At 42.3% G+C, this 23,508-nt stretch overlaps 1 protein-coding gene across 1 annotated transcript; it reads left to right on the plus strand.

The window, feature by feature from the left end:
• Positions 1-254: 254 nt before the first annotated feature.
• On the plus strand, positions 255-22,509 carry LOC114024866 (guanylate-binding protein 6-like). The gene is made up of 12 exons (XM_027838077.1): positions 255-387; positions 620-743; positions 3,553-3,748; positions 6,874-7,001; positions 7,123-7,232; positions 12,423-12,619; positions 14,186-14,431; positions 15,899-16,179; positions 16,969-17,181; positions 18,092-18,194; positions 19,646-19,743; positions 22,199-22,509. Exons 3-12 carry the CDS (start codon positions 3,559-3,561, stop codon positions 22,412-22,414), a joined length of 1,782 nt encoding a protein of 593 aa, XP_027693878.1. The 5' UTR covers positions 255-387; positions 620-743; positions 3,553-3,558; the 3' UTR covers positions 22,415-22,509.
• The last annotated feature ends 999 nt before the right edge of the window (positions 22,510-23,508 follow it).

Genomic DNA, 23,508 nt, shown 5'->3' on the forward strand with positions numbered 1-23,508 from the left:
AAACAACCTTAGAACAAAGATGTAACTTGGCCAAAGCTCCAGATGCCTATTTTTTATGTACGTATCCAAGGACAGACTAGATCCTTCAGCACGTACATGTTTTCCTTGAGATAAGAGTTGTTCCGCCCTGGTAACATAGTTTGTTCTCTGACACTCTGTTCCCTTGGAGCTCCCAGTCACGCATACTAACTTTAAATTACATTCCTTATGTCAGGTCGTGAGGCGGTCATGAGAGGGGCTGGGGAGGATCTCCTCAGTTTCCCTTACAACATGTTAACATTTATTTAATGCCAAAAATCAGGGATACTCTATCGACCTAGTGAAGTGACCTGGGTCACCTACCTAAAGAATTTGCACTATAAGACCTTGGCCTCTCTGTTTCTCTTGGTAGGTACAAATGACATGTAAGTTCTTTTTGAGATTGGCATTAGAAAATACTTCTGTTGAAGACCTCACATCTGAGGAATAATTAGGCATTTGCCTCATTTCTCATACACTACACTCACATACCTGCTTTAGTCTCCCATTCTAGATTTAGAGAGTTAGAAATAGCAAGAGTTGCTTTTGGTTTCAATTTCTCTTGTCCCTCCCACCCTTTCTGTCTTACTATAAATAACAGAATTACTTTGAAAAGCAACAGAAAGAAGAGAGGAGAGGAAAGACCAAATAAGGGAAGAGCTGAGAGAAAGAGAGAACTTGTGAAAGCATTTATAAACAACTTGGCTTGAAGCCTTCTTGAAAAGGTATGGATTATTTTCAAGTTATCTCTTATTTTCACTTCATCTTTTCTCACTAGTAGAAGTAGAGATGAAATGTTATGTGTCTACAGGCAAGGCACGGGACCACACGATGTCTTGAGGTCTCCTAGAGATGTGGAATCAATGATTCTCAGCCTAGTGGAGTGGAAACCACACTAGAATTGGATTTCAGGCATGTAGGGCCGGGTTCTCTATCATCTGGACAATCTCAATGGCAGAGGCATTTGTTCTTGCTGGGAGAAGACAGAATCTATAAGGTTTGCAAAGGCCCCGGAGTCTACATCAGCTGGGAATTGTACTGCTGAGGAGCAGGGCAGTGTGAGTTCCCAGAATACTCTGGGTGGACTGTAGCTGTCAGCCTGGAGACAGGTGTAGAGGGAGTGAGGCGCATCCTCTTTACCCCCAGTGCTGGATGGACCCCTGTGAGGATGGCCCTGCTCCTTCCTGGGTGGTGCTTGGGGCATGGGCAGCAGGGACGGCCCTCGCCCTGGGCCCCTTGGGCTCTGTGGGCTCGCTGCTGTTCAGCAGGCTGCTAGGAGAATTCTGGGAGGATTGCCAGGACTTTGCTCCTTCCAAAGGTTGGATTCTATACGGGGACGCTGCTGCTTGAGCAAGAGTTGTTGTTGCTGTTTTTGTGGTTGTTGTTGTTGTTGAGTTGTTCATTCTTCATGACCCCATAGACCAGTTGTCCATAGGGTTTTCTTGGCAAAGATACTAGAGTGGTTTACCATTTCCTTCTCCAATGGATCATCTCTTAACCGCCAGTGCTCAATACCACCACCACAAGACAGTAATAAGTCAATAGCAGCAGTTCAAGCTGAACCTTAAAAGAATGAGTAGGAAAAGCACAAAGAGGAGTAACTCTAGCTGGCATCTGAATTATCCTTTAAGGTTCACTAAGTGCTTTAGAGGAATCATCTCATTTAGGCCACACAATAACCCAGTGAAGTAGGCACTTTGCTATTGTGCCCATTGCACAGAAGAGGAACCTGAGGTGCAGAGACCTTAAGTCCATGGTCACCCAGCTGGGAGGTGTGGCTGACAGGATGAGAGCCCAGCTCTTCCTGACTCCAGGTCCAGCCCTATATCCAACTTGCCACATGGCCTCACCAAGTCCCATGTTAGGGAACGGCATATCTTGCCACTTTTTGTTGTCCTCTCTTGACCCAGAATATCCAGATGTTAGCTATTTCCAATCCAACAGAAATGGGGAAAGTCTCCTTGCATTGCTCTAAATTATCTAATAGGCACTATATCTTATGAGGTTGGGGTTGATATGGAGGACAGCCTATCCTCCAGGTGTGACACAGTGAAGGCTGACTTGGCCTAAGCTGTAGAATTCTCCAGGAGTAAAGATCCACAGGCTCTCTATCTACATTGGACTAGAAACCCAGGGAAAACATCTACACACCAGGCAGAAAGAATCCCTGATGACCCTGGGAGGCAGAGAGGGTGACTGTCCCCGCTCCTGGCCTCATTTCCTGGCTCCCAGAAAGGACTGTAATGTTCTTTACAACTGAACTAGTTCTGTAAGGGTTGTTTTCAGCTGGGGCTCAAGGCCTAGGGTCTAGCTGCACTACACCAGAGTCCTCACCTGCAGGGATTGAGGGTGGCCAGAGTCTCAGGCATTGTCAGAGCAGCCACTGAGGGGCTGGTTCTGTATTTCTTTAATGAGGTCAGAATTTGGTATCTTTGTTGTCTATTGAAGAATTGGGTGACTTCCACCCAAAATGATTAGTTTGATTGTCTTTTTTGGGGGGGGAGTAAGGATCTAAAGTTTCATTTGTGCAATAGTCTCCTAGGGATGAAATTCCCTCTACCCATGTAGGGCTACAACTATTCTGCAATTTATAATCTTATAAAGTTAGCCATGGGCCATCAGCAGGTTAAGTGATTTGCCTAGGGTCACAAATTCAGGTTGTTTCAGAGACAATATTTAATCTATGTCTTTTTGACTCCCAGACCAGCTCTTTATCCACTCTGCCACGATGCCAATGATTAAGAACAGTGCCATGCCACAGTCAAATCAAAGAGCTCCTTGGTGTCCACACATTAAGAGCAAAAAGCAGGAGTCAGGAAACAGAATTTGAAGCAGTAATCAGAAACTTCAGGGTAGGTGGGGGAAGGGAGGGGTGGACAGAAATCATCCCAAAGTCGTGGCTGGTACCAGGCACTAATAGAAAACTATTTATCTCAAAGGATTTGCCCTAGACACTGTCCCATATTATCCCTCTCTCACACCAATGCGTGGCCATGGCCACTGTGAACGTGGACCAACATAATGCAAAGGAACATGATTATTGCATTAGGTAGAAACTTCCAGGATGGGACTTTCAAAGATTGGAACATTTTTCCTATGTGACAGCCACAGGAATCAAGAATGAAGTGACAGAAGAGCTGGTCAAGACAGTTTAGCGATGCAGTGGATAGAGAGCTGGGCCAGGAGTCAAGAAGACTTATTTTTAAACCCTAGAAATTGCCTCAGTTTCCTCATCTGTAATATTGGGAAAAATAATTATACTTACCTCCTAGATTTGTTATGAGGATAAGATAATATTTGTAAAGTGCTTTGTTACTCTTAAAGCACCATGTAAAAGTAATTATTATCATTGGCATTAGTATCATCAACATTATTACCTGCCGTTGCCAGTTCTGGCAGGAGCAGAATTCCACAAGCACAGAGCATCCTCTCTTGTGCTGTTACTAATATCCCACTCATTTAGGCAGTCTCAGTTGAGGACTGTGTGAATTCTGCACCTTCACTTCTGTCTAAGGGGCTCCTTTGCATTTACAGGTGACCATGGCATCAGCAGAGCCCATGGAGGCCCCCATATGTCTGGTAGAAAACAAGAATGAAGAGCTGATGGTAAACCAGCAAGCCCTACGGATTCTTAGTTCCATTAGCAATCCAGTGATGGTGGTAGCTATTGCTGGCCTGTACCGTACTGGAAAATCCTACCTGATGAACAGACTGGCAGGAAAGAACACAGGTAAGTGGAGTACTAGTCTCCAGGAGCCTAATTTCGGAGGTTATCATGCCACAGTGTTAGAGTTGGTACAAGTTATGTATGAGACCTAATGAAGGTTTAAAAATTGGCCCCTGGTTTACTGTTGCTTTCTAGTCAGTCAACGAGTATTTATTAAGTGCCTACTATGTGCTAGAAACTCTGCTAAGTGCTGAAGATACAAAGAAAGGAAAACTCAATCCCTGCTCTCAATGAATTCACAGTCTAATGGGGGAGACAACATGCAAACAACTGTGTACAAATGAGATCTATACAAGATGCATTGGAGATAATCATTAGAGGAAAGGCACTAGCATTAAATGGATCCAGAGAAGTTTCTCACTTAAGTTTAGCTGAGAATTGAAGGAAAATAGGGAGGCCAAAAAACAGAGGTGAGGGGGGGGGAGAATTCCAAGTGGGAGAGACTGAGTCAGGAGATGGAGTGTCCACCAGGGCTTAGATCTTACACTGTGATACTTGTAAATTAAATCACTCCACAACAAATATCTTCATGACATAGAGACCCAAAGGCTCTAGTATTAAGCATGTTTGCAATTCTTTAAAAATTAAAGTGTCCTGTCCCTGCTTGCTGTCCCCTGGCTGCCTGTCTCCTAGTGGCTGTGTCTCTTACCTCTTGCTAGCCCTGCATCCCCTCAGGATTATCGCCTCTACTCTACATTATGTCAGTCTGAGAATGCGGTTGTCACTTACTCCTGTGAGTAATCAGAGCAGCCAGATCACAAAAGGAAGCATTTTCATCATACTGAGTGTTCTCATGGGATCATCTACACAGAGCTGGAAGGGAACACAGAGGACATCTAATTCAGCCTCCTCTTTATACCATTGAGGAAACTGAGCCCCAGAGAGGCATAGTGATTTGACCCGTGTCACACAGATTATAAATAATAGGGACAAAATTTGAACCCAGATCCTCTTATGCTAGAGTCACGTCTTTCTACAGTATACCACATTGTGCCTTGTGTTCTGAAATGTATTTATAATCGACTTTATTGGATGCTATGTGCAAAGTAAGCCCTGAACAACATCAACAAGTTTAACCTTTAGGGTTAGAGGTCAAAGGTGCTCCTGTTCCTAGAGGTTTGGGGAGAAAGAATTTGAGCTCTCTCTACCAAGGTCTGATAGGAGGTAATGATCAAGATGGACGTGATGATTTGATACTCCTGGCATATCTTGACTTCTGCTCAGGATGTCTAACAGATGCACCGAGGCTGGATTTCCAATCCTGTGAGGGGCAGTTGGTCAACAATTTTGTTAGTAGCAATAAGGATGAAGGGCCTCTTCTCTCTGGGGAGAGAGTTGAATTGCTGGATTCACTGGCCAGACTGTCAGGAGGTCTAATGGTCTGGGGCATACTGCTGTTCACAGGCCTCCTTGGCTTACTTGCCCAAATGTGATAGATGGTCAGCAATTGGTGGTTGTGGTAGCTAGGGCTATAGCCTCCCCGCCCCCATCATTTCATCTTGAAACATGACAAAATCCCTGAGTTCCAGGAAACTTTCCCAGTACCTCACATCCCTCTAAAATATCTCATGTTGTGTGTAAAAACCTTTCACTGGTGTCTCCACACAATGAGTAGGCATCCCCAACCAGCATCCTTTCTAAGGATTCAAGCCTACAATAGCTAGGTACTTCTAGTGTTCACACTCAAATCCAACAAATAATTGTACAAGACTCCTCTAGGCTCACCCCTGCTTTTCTACTGGAAAAAGTCAGGGTAAACTTGGCCACCCAATGAGTACAGAAACTATAGACCTCAAACAATAACAATGTTTTAAAACAATGCAAATAATAGTAATAAAATAAATATCAACAAACCAATACCTATCAAAAGTTAAATGAAAGAAAACAGTAAAAAGAAAGATAATTTTCCTCAAGAGGGAAGCATTTGGGGTTACAAAGTAGTCAAGGAGAAGTACTACCTTTCTGCAGACTTGTGGTTTATGGGCATTCTGGACAAGCCCTCAAAGTGTGTAGAAAGTTGGACCTGGAGTCACAACCTAAGTTTAATTGACTGCCTCACAGTGTGATCCTGGGCAAGTCACTTGATCTTGGTTTGCCTCATCTTCCTCAACTGTAAAATGGGTATAACAAGAGTATCTATGCCGTAGGGCTGTTATCAGAATCAAATGAAATATTTGTGAATTCCTTAGCACAGTGCCTGGTATACTGTAGGCATTTAATAAATGCCTGTTTCCTTTGCTTCCATCTCCTTATTAGAGAAAGATATTGTTAGTTCATGCAAGAACAGAGTCAGAATAAAACTGAAGCTGACTTGATTCTGAGGTATCATCTCATTGTTGTACTGTGTGTGTGTGTGTGTGTGTGTGTGTGTGCATTACTGTCCTGTGACTCCTGCAGTACAGACTTTACTTCTCATGTAGATCAGCTCTTTCTCTGTCACTTCAGGTCTTAGAAAGTTTCCTGGGGGCTGGGTGGGGGAGGGCTCATAGAGATTCAATGACTTGCCCAGGGTCCCACAGCTGTCCTGTGTCCTTCCTTGCTCTCTCCCAGCACTCCCATGATGCTCTCCTCTGGGCTGCTCTTCATTCTCTAAGCTCAGGTTTCTGGAGTTGGTCTAAACTTTTTGGAGCCTTGGGTGTGGCTAATACTGTTAAGAAAGATGATATCTCCAGGCACACCTGAAACTCTCATTGAACTTGTTTGCCACCTTTACCATAGATCTTAAATCCCAAGTCTAATCCCACAGTGTGGACAGAATGCATGCATTCCTCCATTCCTAGCTGCTGATATTGGATAATGTGGGAACCAGGAGGACCTGAGTGTGAAAGTTGCCTCAGCTGCTCAGTGGCTGTGTGACCCAGGCCTAGTAATTTACCTCCCTCAGTCTCAGTTTCCTTCTCTGTGAAATGGAGATAAAAGAAACACCTAGTTCACAGCATTACTGTGAAGGCAGAAGGAGAGAACACACATAAAACGTGCTTGCACAAATGCTAACTATGATCCTCGTTCTCATTCTTTCCCCACTGGGGAGCTCCCCATCTTCTCCCTTTAGGACCTAGGAGTTTGGTTGCTGCAGTCTCTGGGCTCCCTGCCTCCCTGGGACCTCATGTCTCAACCTTCCCTTGCAGGCTTCTCCCTTGGCTCCACCGTGCAGTCTCACACAAAGGGCATCTGGATGTGGTGCGTCCCTCACCCCAGCAAACCAGACCATGCCTTAGTTCTGCTTGATACTGAGGGCCTTGGAGACGTGGAAAAGGTAAATCAAATCAATGAAGTTCTGCTTACTCAATTCTCCTCCCTGTCTCTGCCTGACCTAAGAAGGATTGATCTCTTGCACTCATAGATAAGCAGGCCTGTTGACATAATCTGTTTTGTAGGGTGACTCCAAGAATGACTCCTGGATCTTCGCCCTGGCCATCCTGCTGAGCAGCACTTTTGTCTACAACAGCGTGAGCACCATCAACCACCAGGCCTTGGAGCAGATGCAGTATCCTTTCAGAACTTCAGAACATCCATGACAGAATCAATGCAGTTGTTTTCTGACCAGGACAGATGACAAGCTCTCCATACTTTAGGAGCTGTCATCTTGAGTTATTTTGCCCAGAAATACATGTCTCTAGGTGGCCAACTTTTGGGGGTCAATGTTCCCAACCAAGACTAGCTGATCCTCACATGACAGTCTGGCACTAGGTCCACACATGGAGCTTTGGGTGGACCTTGGTTGAGCTCCCCTTTGTACATAAGTATTACACTTCCATGTTCAAGAATTCTGAAATATCTCGGTCATCCCATCTCTCTCTCTGCCTTATCACTGCCAAGCCTCTTCTTCTCCCCTCTTCTTCATCTCACATCACTCCTATGTGTTTCTCTACATCCCATCCTTCACTTCGTTCTCACATTAAGAGTTGGCCCCTTTCTTTGCCAAAGCAAACCCCTTACATGCTCCATTGATTCCATCTCATCCTGTCTTTTCTAACAAGTTATCCTTTGTATCATTCTCACTCTTTCACTAATCTTCAATCTCTCCCTATCTATTGGCTGCTTCTCTATTGCCTACACAGTATATTTCACTTTGCATCACCCCATGCAAGTCTTTCCAGATTTTTAGGAGAGTATCCAACTCATCATTTCTTATAGTACAATAGTATTCCACCATAATCACATACCACAACTTATTTAGCCATCAACTTCTAATTCTTTACCCTCAGAAAAGAGCTGTTATAAATATTTTTGTACATAAAAATCCTTTCCCTTTTTTTTTCTCCTTCAGGATACGGATCTAGCAAACAGTTATGTGCGGTTTTCTGGTCCTTTGGGCGTAGTTCCAAATTGCTCTACAGAATGGTTGAATCAGTTTACAACTTCAACAAGTCTTATTTTTTAATCTCAAATCCCCTCAACATTTGTCATTTACCTTTTTCTATCCAATTAGCCAATATGATAGATATGAGGTAGTACCTCAGAATTGTTTTAATTTGTATTTCTCCAATCAATAGTGACTTAGAGTATTTTTTCATATGGCTGCTGATAACTTTGATTACTTCATCTGAAAACTGATTGTATTTCAATTAGGGAATGACTCTTGTTTCTATAAATTTGATTCAGTTCTCTATATGTCTGAGAAATGAGGCCTTTATCAGATAAACTTTCTTCAATTTTTTTTTCACAGTTACTATGGCTAACCATATTTCCCTTCATTCTATTCCCCACATTTATTCTATTCTCTCTCTTCTTTCACCCTGTCCCTCCTCAAAAGTGTTTTGCTTCTGATTACCTCCTCCCTGAATCTGCCCTCCCTTCTATCACTCCACCTTCTCTTATCCCTTTCCCCTCCTGCTTTCTTGTAGGGTAAGATAGATTTCTATACCCAATTGAGTGCGTATACTATTTCCTCTTTGAGCCAATTCTGATGAGAACACTCATTCCCTCTTAACTCCCCCCTTCCCCTCCACTGTAAAAGCCTTTTCTTGCCTCCTTTATATGAGATAATTTGCCCCATTACAGCCCCTCCCTTTTTCTTTCTTCCTGTACATTCCTCTCTTGCTCCTTAATTTTATTTTTTAGACATCATCTCATCATATTCAACTCACACCTGTGTCCTCTGTCTACATATACTCCTTTTAACTACACTAATAATGAGAAAGATTTTATGAGTTACAAATATCATCTTCCCATGTAGGAATGTAAACAGTTTAAACTTATTAAGTCCCTTATGCTCTTTCCTATTTACTTTTTTATGCTTTTTTTTTTAGGCAATTCAGGGTAAGTGACTTGCCCAGGGTCACACAGCTAGTAAGTGTCAAGTGTTTGGTCTGAGGCCAGATTTGAACTCAGGTTCTCCTGACTTCAGGGCCGGTGTTCTATCCACTGTGCCACCTAGCTGCCCCTATGCTTTTCCTGAGTCTTGTATTTGAAAGTCAAATTTTCTATTCAGCTCTGATCTTTTCATCAAGAATGCTTGAAAGTCCTCTATCTATTGAATATTCATTTTTTTCCCTGAAGGATTATATTCAGTTTTGCTGGGTAGGTGATTCTTGGTTGTAATCCTTGCTCCTTTGGTCCCTGGAACATCATATTCCAAGACCTCCAGTCCTTTAATGTAGAAGCTGCTAAATCTGTTGTTATCCTGACTGGCTCCACCATACTTAAATTGTTTCTTTCTGGCTGTTGCAATATTTTCTCCTTTATCTGGGAACTCTGGAATTCAGCTATAATATTCCTGGCAGTTTTCATTTTGGGATCTCTTTCAGGAGGTGATTGGTGGATTCTTTCAATTTCTATTTTACCCTCTGGTTCTAGAATATCAGGGCAGTTTTCTTTGATAATTTTTTGAAAGATGATGTCTAGGCTCTTTCTTTTGATCATGGCTTTCAGATAGTCCAATAATTTTTAAATTATCTCTCCTGGATCTATTTTCCATGTCAGTTGTTTTTCCAATGAAATATTTCACAATGTCTTCTATTTTTTCATTCTTTTGGTTTTGTTTTATTGTTTCTTGATTTCTCATAAAGTCATTAGCTCCCATTTGCTCCATTCTAATTTTTAAGGAATTATTTTCTTCAGTGAGCTTTTGGAACTCCTTTTCCATTTGGCTATTTCTGCTTTTTAAGGCATTCTTCTCCTTATTGGTTTTTTGGACCTCTTTTACCATTTGGTCCAGTCTGTTTTGAAGGTGTTATTTTCTTCAGTATTTTTTTGGGTCTCCTTTAGCAAGCTGTTGACTTTTTCCATGATTTTCTTGCATCACCCTTATTTCTCTTTCCCATTTTTCCTCTGCCTGTCTTACTTGATTTTCAAAATCCCTTTTGAACCCTTCCATGGCCTGAAACAATTCATATTTTTCTTGGAGGCTTTGGATGTAGGAGCTTTGATTTTGTTGTCTTTTTCTGACTGTGTGTTTTCATCTTCCTTATCACCATAATAACTTTCAGTAGTAAGAGGGTTTTTTTTTCTGTTGTTTGCTCATTTTCCCTGCCTATTAGTTGACCTTTAACTCTTTGTTTCTGTTTTTTATTTTTTGCCCAGGGTCACACAGCTAGTAAGTGTTAAGTGTTTGGTTTGAGGCTGGATTTGAACTCAGGTCCTCCTGACTTTAGGACCGATGTTCTATCCACTGTGCCACCTACCTGCCCCTTAACTCTTTGTTAAAGTAGGACTCTGTTTCCAAGTTGGAGTGTGCATTGTCCTAAACTTCAAGGGTTTTGTGCAGCTGTTTTCAGAGACACATCTAGGGACCTGTAAGTTTTCAGTTGTTCCAATGTGGTATGAACTAAGGAGAGATGTTTACTACTTTCTTCGCCTGTGATCTGGTCTGCAAGTGACCACAAGCACACTTTTCTGCCCTGGCACTGTGAGGAAGGTCCCTTCTCCACTGCTGCTGCAAGCTCTGCTATATTAGTGCTCCTTCTCACCCTGGGACTGCCACCCAGCACTGTGACCTAGATCTGAGTATGGGCAAAGCAGCAGAGTCCTGCTCAGTGCTAGCAAAAAGACCCCTGTAATCTCCTTCTGACCAGTTGTTCAGCCCCTTTACCATCTGTGGGCTGAGAGCTCCTGAAGTAGCCATTGCTGCTACTGTTGCAAATTCAGTCACTCCCAGGACCTGCTCCTGGTTTGCTGGGAACTGTGCTGTGCTGGCATAGCCTGTGCTACATTGTGCTCCACTCTCTCCCAGGAGCAATAGATCTTTCCTGCCAACCTTCCAAGTCATCTTTGGTGTCTGTGGACTGAGAGGTCTGGAAACCATCACTGCTGCCAGTGATTCAGTTGCCCCCAAGGCCTGCTTTGAGTCTACTGGGCCCTGGTCTATGCTGGCATGGCCTATGCTAGACTGTGTTCCTCTCTCAGCCCAGTGCCATGGACCCTTTCTGCCAACCTTCCAAGTTGTCTTGGGCTGGAAATTTGTTTCACTCTGTCTTTTTGTGAGTTCTCCTGCTCCAGAATTTGTTTACAGTCATTTTTAAAGGTATTTGGAGGGGTTTGGGGGAGAGCTCAGGTGAGTCCCTGCCTTTACTCTGCCATCCTAGCTCTGCCTCCAAATGTAATTTTCATAATGCACAGATTAGACAATGTCACTCCACTATCTACTTAATAAATTCTAGTACATCCTACTAACCTTAGGATGAAATACAAAAATTTCTGTTTGGCTCTTATAGCCCCTTTCCTACATTTTCAGTCTTTTTACACATTATATCTTCCTTGTACTCTACCATGAAACCACACTGGTGTTCTTGCTGTTCCCCTTACTTGACACCCCATCTCCTCACTTGGTGCCTTTTGACTGACTGTCCTTCATGCCTGGAAATCTCTCCTTCCTCTCTTCCATTTTCTACTTTCCCTTGTTTACTCCAAATCTCAGTTCAAATCTCACCTTCACCAATGAGTTTTTCCCAGTATCTCGATACTACTGCCTTCCCTCAGGGATTACCTGATCTTTACATTACATATTTATATAACTATCAATATTGATATACATACACAGATATATCCGTAAATGTATATGTGTGTAAATGCACATGTGTGTGTACTGTGTTCATAATTGTTTACATGTTATCTCCCCCATCAGAATGTGATCTCCTTGAGAGCAGAGAATATATTCTGTTGTTCAGTCCTGTCTGACTCTTTGTGACCCCATTTGAGGTTTTCTTGGGAGAAATACTGGAGTGGTTTTGCCATTTCCTTCTCCAGCTCATTTTGTAGATGAGGAAACTGAGGGAAGCAAGATTAAATGACTTCCTCAGGGTCACATAGCTAGTAAGTGTCTGATGCCAGATTTGAACTCATGAAGATGAATGTTGCTGATTTCATGTACAGTGCTCTATTCATGCTGCCACCTTTTACTTTATTTGTATACCCAGTACTTAGAACAATGCCTTATACGTAGTAAGCACTTAATAAATGCTGGTTTCATACAGGTGTTTCTGTTCTAATATTATAGCAATCAGGAATTATGATGAGAAAAGCGGTCTCACTAAGTTGATTGAAGAATGCATCAAGTTGATCAGGGACTCCATTGAAAAGCTCTTCCTTTCTCCTTTTACATCTGTGATTGAAATCCCATGAGTACAGAAGGGAAAGTGGGGGAGAGAACTCAGTGGAAGGAAGAGAAGATTCCACAAGTAGAATTAGGAAGTGGTGAGACTGGCAGGTGTTTCCTTTTCCTTATCCATGATCTTAGATATGTAACAGAGCTGACAGAACTAATCAAGGTCAAATCCTCACCTGATGCTCTTGGAGGAGAAGACTCAGCAGAGTTTGTGGGCTTCTTTCCAGACTTTGTGTGGACCGTGCGGGATTTCACCCTGGAGCTTGAGCTAGATGGCCACCCCATCACCTCAGATCAGTACCTGGAAAATGCCTTGAAACTCAGTAAAGGTAATTTACTAGGAATCTATATTGTGCACATGGTGGCCCTGAGCAGTATAGCAGAAATGATACCAAATGTTTTTCCTTTTCTTTGGAGCTTAGCTGTTTGTTCCTGGTGCTTATTCTTTTGAATCTCATGGACTAGAGGATTGGAGACTGAAAGCTATTATGGTTATCATGGCTTTATTCAGAGTCAGTTGATCTCTTTTTTGTAGTTCAGGATTTCCATAATCTAGTGACCTTTCCCAAAGGGGGATAGTCCCTGAGATACTGACTTTTGCCAACTTCTGTGATGGATTTGTATCGTAAGAATTTACAAAAGGACGGAGATATTTCTATGTGTCCTGCAGTTGGTTGGTGAGCATGAAAATTCAATGAAAGAGAATAACTTTATTTAAGGGTTATTCTATTAACCTCACAGCCTGAGGAATTCTTCCTCTCTACTAATAGCATAGACCTTTCTTTTCTTTTTTTTGCTTTTATTTTTTTTTTGTTTGGCAAGGCAATTGGGGTTAAATGACTTGCCCGGGGTCACACAGCTAGTAAGTATCAAGTGTTTGGTTTGAGATCAGATTTGAACTTAGGTCCTCCTGACTCTAGGGCCAGTGCTCTATCCACTGTGCCACCTAGCTGCCCCTGCATAGACCTTTTTGATAACAAAAGATAGGCATAGGCTATGAAATACAACAGAAAGGAAATGGGCATTTGTAGTCAGAGGCCCTCGGTGTAAATTTTAGCTTTGGCTGCTTACTGCCTATGGGACTTTGAGCAAGTCATTCAATGTCTCTGAGCCTCAGCTTCCTCATCTGTAAAATGAAGAGTTTGGACTCCAACATCTCTAAAAATACCCTAACTATACATTCATTAGCTAGTGAGGACAGAGGGTTTCTCCCCTGGAGAATTCTAGAGAAAGACTTGCTATATCTCTCTCAAATATATCTTGCTTGCTTGTCTTGAAGATTTCTGACTATCAGATGCTTCCATTCAACTCTGTCATTGCTCTATAGTAACCTTTCTCCTTCTAACATGCTTCATAATGTGTTATATATTTAAATGTACAAACCTCTTATTATACCCTATTTTCATTGTAGGCTAGTAACTCCTTGATGGCAGGGATACTAACGTCACTGAAAATGTCTCAAAATCATGTTTGACAATGAATCCCTTTCATTCTCATCAAAAGGCATTAATTAAACATTTCCTCTACCTGACAGACTATGCTAGGTGCTGGGCATAGGGGCATAAAAATATAATAACTCCCCTCAAAAAGATTACATGCTAGTGGGAGAAAACATGTAAAAGACAGGCAGATAAAAACATATCCAGAACAATTGTGAGGGACAAGAGAGGTAGAAAGAACTAAAGAGCTGCAGGGATCAGCAAGGACCTCTGTGGGAGGTACTGTCAGACCAGAAGCCTGCAGGGAGCTACAGGTTCCAAAAAGAAAAGGCAACAGGGAGAAGAGTCCTGCATACATGAAAACTTCAATAAAGCAATCCCCAGTCTTGGGCATCTTCATCAACCCCTTGTATTACTCCTGTATCTTGTCATGATCTTTGTTTTCCTGTCCCTCAGGTAAGAACCTCAAAGTTGCAGCAGCCAACCTTCCACGAGAGTGCATCAGAAAATTCTTTCCAAAACGGAAGTGTTTCACCTTTGACCGTCCAACAAATAAGAAGTCACTCTTAGCGCATCTTGAAGATGTCCATGAAAGCCAGCTGGAGCCTGCATTCAAGGATCAGGCAGACAACTTCTGCTCTTACATCTTTTCCAATGCAAAACCCAAGACCCTTAGGGGCGGCATTGTGGTTAATGGGAATCGTGAGTTTCCTTTGCCCCACTGCATATTTGATTGAGATTGGATATGTGTTCCTTATTTCTTTGTATTTGTACAGATATTGTAAACTTTTTATATTATTCTCCCTGTAAGCATGGGTTTCTATGTTCATTTCCCTGTCTTTCAGTTTATAAATCCCCAGAAATATACACTCTGAGACAGTCAATGTTCTTTGATGGAGATTAAATATCCATTAGAGACTAGCCACAAGAGTAGAGAAAAGCAATTCCCTTAATTTTCCAAAGGAGAATCAAGTAGAGTTAATAAACTATAAACCAGTGACTTTGACTTGTATTTCTGGCATATCATTAAGAGGATGGTTTGTGAGCACAAAGAACAGGAATCAGTGGTCACTGAAATCCATCAGATTAAGCAAATTTCCTTGTTAGACACCGTAACTGGACTGAGGTAGATCAGAGGAATAGTGTCAAATTACCATAGTTAGATTTCAAGAGGATATTTAACAGTGTGTCATGCTATGATTATGAACAAGATAGAAATATAGATGATAATACTGTTAGGTAGATTCAGAACATATTGAAAGACCAGACCCCCAAAATAGCCCTTAAAAGCTTAAAGTCAAATTGAAGGGAAGTCTATAATGCCATGCTTCAGAGCTTTAAAACTTTTTCAATAACATCGACAAAGTTATAGAACATGTGAATGGAATCCAATGTACAGATGGCATGGAACTTATAACATACAGCAAGTGAAAGAAATAAGATACAGCGTTATCCTGGCAGGCTAAATCAATGACTCTAAATGGATAATGGAAACATAGAATAAATTCAAAGTTCTCCATTTGGGTATAAAAATCTACTTAAGGAGAGGTTAAGAGAGATAAGGATAAACAACAGTTCTTGGGGAAAAGATCTGGAGAATTTCTTGAATTACAAGTTCAATATGAGTCAGTAGTCTCAAATGTAAAATTATTCAAGATTTCCTTGTTGAGAATAGGTGAAGTAACTCTTCTCTTTGCTTTATTTAGCTCCAGTTAGACAACATATGGTATTCTGTGTTCAGTTCTGGGCATAACACTTTAGGAAAGATATAGACAAGGTCAAACATTGCCAGAACAAGACAACTAGAATCAGTGAAAGGACAGAAGTTCACACAAGAATGAGTCCTTGGAAGAATGCTTAGATTTACTATCCTTGATCCTACAGGTGAAAATTAGGAGAAATAAAAAGAATTTGCCAAGAGGTATATTTAGGTGTGATTAAATAACTGAGACTTCCTAATCTTTTAAATTGTTAAAAAGGAGAAGAGGCTGTCTTGACTCATCATATTCTTTTCTTAAGTCAAAATTAGCTAATAGTGATTGGCTATAATGGCTAACAATATTGTCAGAGATTTTTGGCCAGGCATGGGTTCTACTAGATAACAATGCTTGGACCAAATTGAAAGAAGGTTGCTTTCTGCCTCATCTTCCATTCCATCTTGTCTACCAGGGTTGGGAAAGCTGCTGGAGACCTATGTGAAGACAATCTCTAGTGGAGCCATTCCCTGCCTGGAGAATGCAGTGCTGGCATTGGCTGAGACTGAGAATCCCGCTGCCATTCAAAAAGCTACCAACCATTACGTAGAGCAGATGGTGCTGAAGGTGGACTTCCCCACAGAAACCCTCCAGGACCTGCTAAACCTGCATACAGACTGTGAGAAAGAAGCCATCTCAATTTTCATGAAGCATTCTTTCAAGGATGACACACACAAGTTCCAGAAAGAACTGGTGGTATGTTCTCTCAGCTATTTATCCTTCCTCTTAGCTCTCTTTTCTGAGTGATACCTAGAGACTGGTCAGACTCTTTTTTTACCTTGGGGTCTGTATTCCCAGCTCATGAGAGAAGAGCCTGATCTCTCTAGAGAGCTAGAGGCATGAAGGCCTGAATCTCACTTGTCATGAAAAGATGCTCACTTGGTAAATAGATGTTATCATGGCTCTCTCAGAGCACACTGCACTTTTTCTCAAACTCACAGACTCACTCATCTCTATATACCTTCCCACCCCAAGCACCCTCAGATTCCTTCTAGGAGCATCTCCTGCCAGTTCAAATGTCTTTTCAGTCTTACTTAATGTTGTAGCACTCAGTTGGATTTGCCCAAAAGGGAGAACCATTATTATAGGCTTCAGGACTGGTAGGGATGTGGAGGATCATTTGATATAATCACCTCATTTGGAGAGTGAGGGCTTCTGGTTGCAGAGAAGATAGGTGACTTCTCTATGATGACCGAGTTATAGAGTAGGAGATTTAAAACCAGGCCCCACGTCTCCCAGTTCCCAGGTCAGGGTTTGGGTTTTATTCTACTCCACTATACATCTTCCCCCCGCAAAAAAACAAAAGCAGGTAGACCTTCTCTCAACAGTTTCTTTAGACTCTCATTCACTCCACAATGAAATAGGGCAAGTAAAACATTTTGATAGCCTTTGAGGCATTATGTCAAGCATCATTTGTTATTATTACTGCTGTTACATCTCTTCCTTTCCCATGATTGTCTTTCTCTCTCTATATTTCACTGGCAGCAAATCTTAGAATCCAAGAAGGATGATTTCATCCATCAAAATGAGGAAGAATCAACCAAATATTGTCAAACTAAGCTTGAGGACCTCTCTCAGACCCTTACGGAAGCCATTTCTCAAGGCACCTTCTCTGTGCCAGGGGGTTACAGGCTCTACAGGAAAGAAAGAGAAAAAATGATGAACAATTACCATCAAGTTCCCAGGAAAGGGGTAAAGGTGAGCAAAGACCTAGAGGCCAGCAGTGGTGACAGTGCAAGGAGGGTTCCATTGATCCCACTGGGTGTTTGAGCACTGACTTTCTCCTACCAATAATCACCCAAGAGGAGAATGTCTAGACACTGTTGGCTTTTTAGTTCACATCTCAGCTAGAAGTTCTTGACGGAAATCTCTTCTTCCTGCCTAGAGAATATGCTTTGGAATTTAGGAAGCTAAGTCATATAAGGGCCATAACAGAGCAGGCCTGATGCAGGCTGGCCTAGTACCTCAGGTTCAAGCTTGGAGTGAAATGAGATGCTCATAGCTGAACCTCTTTGTGGCCTGGCCTTTTGGTACACACTGACAAGTAGTCATATCAATAGTCTCCTGAGTCAATCATGTTCCCAAAATGTGTTCAATATCTTTTAAGGAAAAGAATATTCCAGCCCAGGGGGAGGGAACCTTTTCATGTCATTAATTTAACTGTAATCAAATAAGGCTGCATTCAAGAAACTTCATTTACACATTCTTTATAAATGTACATTACATTGTAAAAATCTAACTACTCTGTACTTAATAGTTTCAAAAAATGAAAACTATTTGTTATTATTTTTTTTTTTTGGTGAGGCAATTGCAGTTAAGTGACTTGCCCAGAGTCACACAGCTAGTACGTATTATGCTCGTCTGAAACCAGACTTGAACTCAGGCCCTCCTGGCTTCAGGGCTGATGCTCTATCCACTGCACCACCTAGCTTCCCCTACCATTTGTTCATTTTAAAGTTAAGTAACGTCATGTGTGACCTCAAGGCTGCAGGTTCCCCCCCCCCCCCCAGTTCTAGCCTAATTGCTCCCACCACAGAGGGTTTGCCCTTCTCAGCATCTGACATGGTCTGGGGAAAATGCTGTGTGCCTGTCTTGTGTGTTTGTCCAGGCAGATGAGGTCCTCCAAAGGTTTCTACAGTCACTTGCAATGACAGAAGAATCCATCCTGCAGACAGATCAAGCCCTCACTGAACAAGAGAAGGCCATGGAAGGTAGAGGGGGATGGAGTATGATGACCTAGTCATGCAGGGATTTGGTGGGTTTGGAACAAAATTTCCCTAAGGCCCTCAGTGTGACATGAAGATGTTCCTGAAATACTTGGGATTCCTTCTTCTCTACTGTCCCAGTCCCTGCTGGATTTGTAACAGCAACTGTGATCATGACTGTAAAATCCAGCAGGTCATAAAGTGCTACTCCCCCAGACATTCTCAACTCTGCCTTTCTGGGACTAATGAAGAAAAGAGAAATGTAAACATTTCCAGTCTCTTTTTCATAGTCAGTTTGGGTTTTGAGTTCAGGAGAAACTGCATGTGTCACCCCCATGCTCAGTGACTTGGTGGCAGGTAAAAGACGAAATGACTAAGGAAACAAAGGTTCAATCTTCTGAGCAAATAGATTTATTAAGCAACACATCAAAATTTCCCCACCTACTGGGACCAGGCCCTTTCTTCAGCTTTGGCACTGGACCCCACATACAAAAAGACAGCTTTTATACATTAAAAATAATTAATCAAGTAAGACTAATTAATTAAACAGAAACAATAAACAATAGGCGATTTGGTTTCTAATTGGATGAAAGATTAGGTACTCTCCAAGTTGAGAGACAGTGAACAGATGAAATTGCCAGAAATCAGAAAAGGAAGTGCCCCACTTCTTCCCTAGTGTCGGTATATAATCAAAACAACATGGAAACAATAACTGATTGATCAGTAAAGGGGTATTTTTCAGATAAAAAATATAGGTAGCTTAAGATACATAATGGTGAGAAAATTCCTTGCATCAATCAGTAGGATCTCACTGAGTTTCTGGTCAGTATAACGTAGACCCTTGGTCAAGGGTCTCTAAATAGGAAGTAGAGGTGGTCCAGCTTTGTAGTCATGCACTGCTAGGTTCAAATAATGTAATTATCCCCATAATGCAGTAAAGTTTTCTCACAAGACAGAATTTGGACTAGACCCATAATTGAGTAGAAATGGAACTGAGCAGCTCCAGAATTAAGGCACAAGATACAGTCAGTGAGGCTCACTCAACTTCCACAATCAAGCACTTGTTCTCCTCATCCCCTCAATTTCCTCAGCCTCCAATGAGTCCCTGTTACTTTCAGGATCATGTATGAATCCCTCCATGGAACATTTAGAGCCCTTCATAAATTGGCCCTTTCCTACCTTTACTGTTTCTTATACTTTACTGCCCTCCCTGCATGCTGTGTTTCAGCAACACTGACTTACTTGCAGTTCCCCAGACACAACAAGCCATCTCTGATCTCCAGGCCTTTCCACTAGCTGTCCCCTCTGCCATTAATGCTCTGCTTCATACCTCCTACCTCTGCTAAAATCTCACCTTCTTCAAAAGGCCTTTCCTGTCCTTCAAGAGTTAACATGCCTTCCTGCCCTCAAGGAGCTGATATTCTAAGGGAATAAAAAGAATCCAAATAATTATGTAGATTCTAGAAATATAAGAATGAATAGGAGGCAAGTGAATGAGGAAGGCAGGATCCAGATATTGAGAGAACAGGAAATGATTCTAGACCATAAACTAAAGGTACATGGAGATTGGGATCAATGGTCATGCTTAGGAAGCAACCCCAGCACCATGGCAGGAAGGGGATGGGCAGATGGACAGGGAAGGCAAATTTGCCTTCATGTGGTCAACATGGTGGGAAGGCAAATTTGCCTTCATGTGGTCAACATGGTGGAAAGCAAAGGGCCCTGGACTTCTCATCAGAAGATCTCGGTTTGAGCCTTTTCCTCCTCCTCAATTTTCTCACCTCTAACATAAGGTCAATCACATCTGCCTCACCAAGTGCACAGAATAGTTGTACAGATCACACATGATTTGTGTGTCACTCATAGAGCATCCCCCCAGTTCTCACAGTGACCTGCCCAGGCAAGTCTACTCCACTTCCAAGTTCTTCTCCAGGTCCTCACCCTATGAGACTCAAAGTTCACAAGCCCCTATCAAAGTCTGTGTTTCTCTAGTCAACCAAAGACACAATTAGTTTAAAGCAAAACCTCAATGCCCAGAGACTTTTCTGCTGCCTCTCTTTTATACCAGGCAGACAACTTAACATATAATCATCAGTCTAGAGGACATCCTTCAGTGGTTTTTCTCCCATAGGAAATCCATGAATTTCTCTGAGCCTCAATGGAATGGGCCTTTTTCCAGAAGGAGATTCCAGAACCCACGAACCAAGCTCTTTGGAACAAAGATCCAGGCCCATCCCAAATAACTTGTACATTCAGACTTAAGGGTATTTTGAATTCTATTTCCTGGTCAGCCATCTCTGGCATTATCTCTGCCAGGATCCTCTCTGTCTTGAGGTCAGAAAGTCCTGGCTTTACTTCCATTGCTAAACTTGTCTCAGATAGCATCTGCTAAGGGATGCCCTTTCTGAACACTGTAGAGGGCTAAATTCAAGGCCCCCAAGTATGTTGATCCCCAAATCCTTGGTTCTTTCTTGCAAATGTAAGAAAGAGTGAACTGGTCCTGTGACCTCAGTGATTGAAATAACTACAGTGAGAAGATTTCCCCTATCAGTACAGTCAGCACCACCCTGTCTGTACGCATCATCCTAGAGAATGTCTGGGGGCACTGAGGAGGGTCAATGACTTGTCCTGGGTCACACAGCCAGGATGTGTCAGAGGTAGCACTTGAATCCAGGTCTTGCTGACTCTAAGGCTGTCAACAGGACCATGCTGCCTCATACAAAGGAGAGGAGGCCAAGAAAGACACAGGAGCAAAAGCGAGCCCAGGGGACAAGGCCATTGCGTGCTGCACCCAGCCACTCTCCTGGCCCTTTGTACATAACTGTGGTAGGAAAAAGCTTCCATAACATCTGTTTTTAAAAAGGCTTAAAAAGCACAAAGTGCCATGAACCTTTCGGGTCCTGTGATTAGTACTTCTGACACCATAGCACATAGAGGGAAACCTCAGAGGGGACTGGATTGGATCTGTCTCCCCCCACCTGCTTCTGACTGAAGCCCCTGAATTCACATCAAAGCTTCTCTGTCCTCAACAAAGACCCTACAACAATCCAAGCTGCTGTGGAGTCATCTGTAATCCTAAGAACCATGGACAATGGAAGCTAATTCCAGAGTCCTCTGGGGTTTGGGGCTGCTAGGATGATGCCAAGTATCCCAGACTGAGTCAATTGTATCCTCCTACCTGAGCCCACAACTGCTGGGTCCTGGGGCCAGAGCATATCCAGTGGCTCACCTGGTTCTCTTAGGACCATTATCAGTAAGCCCCTACCCACAGGGCCATGGGGTAGAGGAGGCCCTGCCTAAACTCTTGGAATGGGGCCAGAGCCAGCCCAGGCTAGTAATAGAGACAGCAGATGTAGATTCACGTTTGTTTCAGTGTTGATCAGAGGGCCAAGCCACTTTGAAGCTGACTTGAGCCCATTCTAAGTCACTCTCTGTATAGTATTTTATGCCCTTTTTAAAACATGTGGATATCTGAGTCACTTGATTATGAATTGAGAATTGAGAATAATGTTGAAGATATATGACTTTGATGTTTACAAAGCAAACATTATCTCATTTTTATCCTCACTATAATCTGGGGAATTGCTATTATTGATTAAGGAACATGACTCCAATCTCAGCTACTAAGTGCCAGAGGCAGGATTCCAACTCAGATCTTCCTGACTCCAAGGCAAGCACTGTACAACCTAGCTTCCGCCTTTTAGGACCATGATTCCAAATCAATTGGCCTTGTATTCAACTGTTACAGATGTCTTCGTTGGCCCTAAGGTCCGGCTTCTTGTCTCGAGTAATGGACAAGTAATGAGTCATTACAGAGAAGGCCTGACCTTCGATGATTTTTCTCACTGCCCAGGAATGTCCCTTGAAGAGAAATCCTCTGTGCCATTTCCCCTCTTCTAATCTACTTAGGGCTCACACCTTATGCAGGAGAAACACATAGAGCTGCCTGGTTCTTGGTGGAACAAGGACTAACCAATGTGCAATGCTGATGTGCTTTTGTCTTCTCTTAGGAACAAAAGAAGCTGATGGAGGAAGGGTTTAATGAGAAAGCTGAAGAAATGAAGAAAGAGATGGAGGACTTACAAACAAAGATTAAGGATGATAAGAGTGACAAGTCCTCTTGGTGGTCCCCAGTTTTAGATACTGTTGGCACCGCATTGATGGTCATGTTACCTGGTGCAGGAAAACTCATTGGTTTGGGGGTAAAGGCATTGGGCCATCTCTGAAATAATCAAATGGGTTTCAGTTTCTCAAAAGAAAGTTGTACAATATAGTTGTCTCACTTAAAAAGAAAATGGCACTGAGACCTCTCTATACATGAGTGTGAGTACATATGTGTGTGTTTGTTTCCTGCTTCTAATTTACCTAGGTATTAAAAAGCAAAGCTGATGCTCACCATAGAAGATAAAGGACATGGGAGAAAATTCACACCAAGAGCATCAATTTCCTCAGTGTTAGTGAGATGAGGCTTCACTCCCATAAGAGAAAGCCTTCTTTTCTTTAAAGCAATTGGTCTAGAAGGCAGAAAGCTAGAGTTCTCCCCTTCCTTTTCATGGTTCAGAGGATTCAGAGCTAGAAGGAGCCTGGACAGTCATGGAATCTAACTGCCTCATTTTCCATGTGGCTTCTTGGTGGCACAATGGGTGGGGCACGACTTGAGGTCAAGAAGACCTGAGTTCAAATCCGGTGTGAGACACAGGCTGTAGGACCCTAAGTAAGTCACTGAATCTTTCTGTATCTCAGCTTCCTCATACATAAAATAGGGGTAATAATAAGATCTATTTCACAGGCTTTTTGTGAGAGTCAAATGAGTAAAGCTCTTTGGAAACCTTAATGTGCTATATAAATGCTAGCTATTAATATTACGAAATGCTGAACCCCAGAGATTTGACCAAAGTCTCACAGAAGATAAGACTTAAACTGAGGCCTCTTGACTCCACATATGTTCTGACAACCATGGAGGACAAGTCCCTTGACCTCTCTTTAGAGACAACCTGTAAATTTGTCCCTGTGCTTCTTCAGATTTTTAAAAGTTCAAGTAGAATGGTTCCTGATTTCAGAACCCCCAATTATACTTTGAAGTAGAAATATTCATGTATGAGCAATAGAAAGTGTTTTGAGCTTGCAGTCAGAAGAACTGAGCTCAAATACCTTTACTGCTTATTATTTACTTGGATAAATCACTTAACTTTCCCCAGACTCAGTTTCCTTCTCTGTAAAATAAGCAGGTGGAGTTAGATGATCTTTCGGGTCCCTTCCAGCTCTAAATCTCATTTCTTTTAGGTGGGTATTAGGGTTACCAAAATTCCCTCTCAACTCT

Source organism: Vombatus ursinus, unplaced genomic scaffold, assembly GCF_900497805.2.
Source record: "Vombatus ursinus unplaced genomic scaffold, bare-nosed wombat genome assembly UNPS02014825.1, whole genome shotgun sequence".
NCBI lineage: Eukaryota > Metazoa > Chordata > Mammalia > Diprotodontia > Vombatidae > Vombatus > Vombatus ursinus.

Coding starts and splice junctions, on each gene's coding strand:
- LOC114024866 (XM_027838077.1), top strand. CDS start 3,559: ATGGCATCAGCAGAGCCCATGGAGGCCCCCATATGTCTGGTAGAAAAC. Junction 12,620..14,185: donor TGCCTTGAAACTCAGTAAAG/GTAATTTACTAG, acceptor CCTGTCCCTCAG/GTAAGAACCTCAAAGTTGCA. Junction 18,195..19,645: donor ACAAGAGAAGGCCATGGAAG/GTAGAGGGGGAT, acceptor ATAATTATGTAG/ATTCTAGAAATATAAGAATG.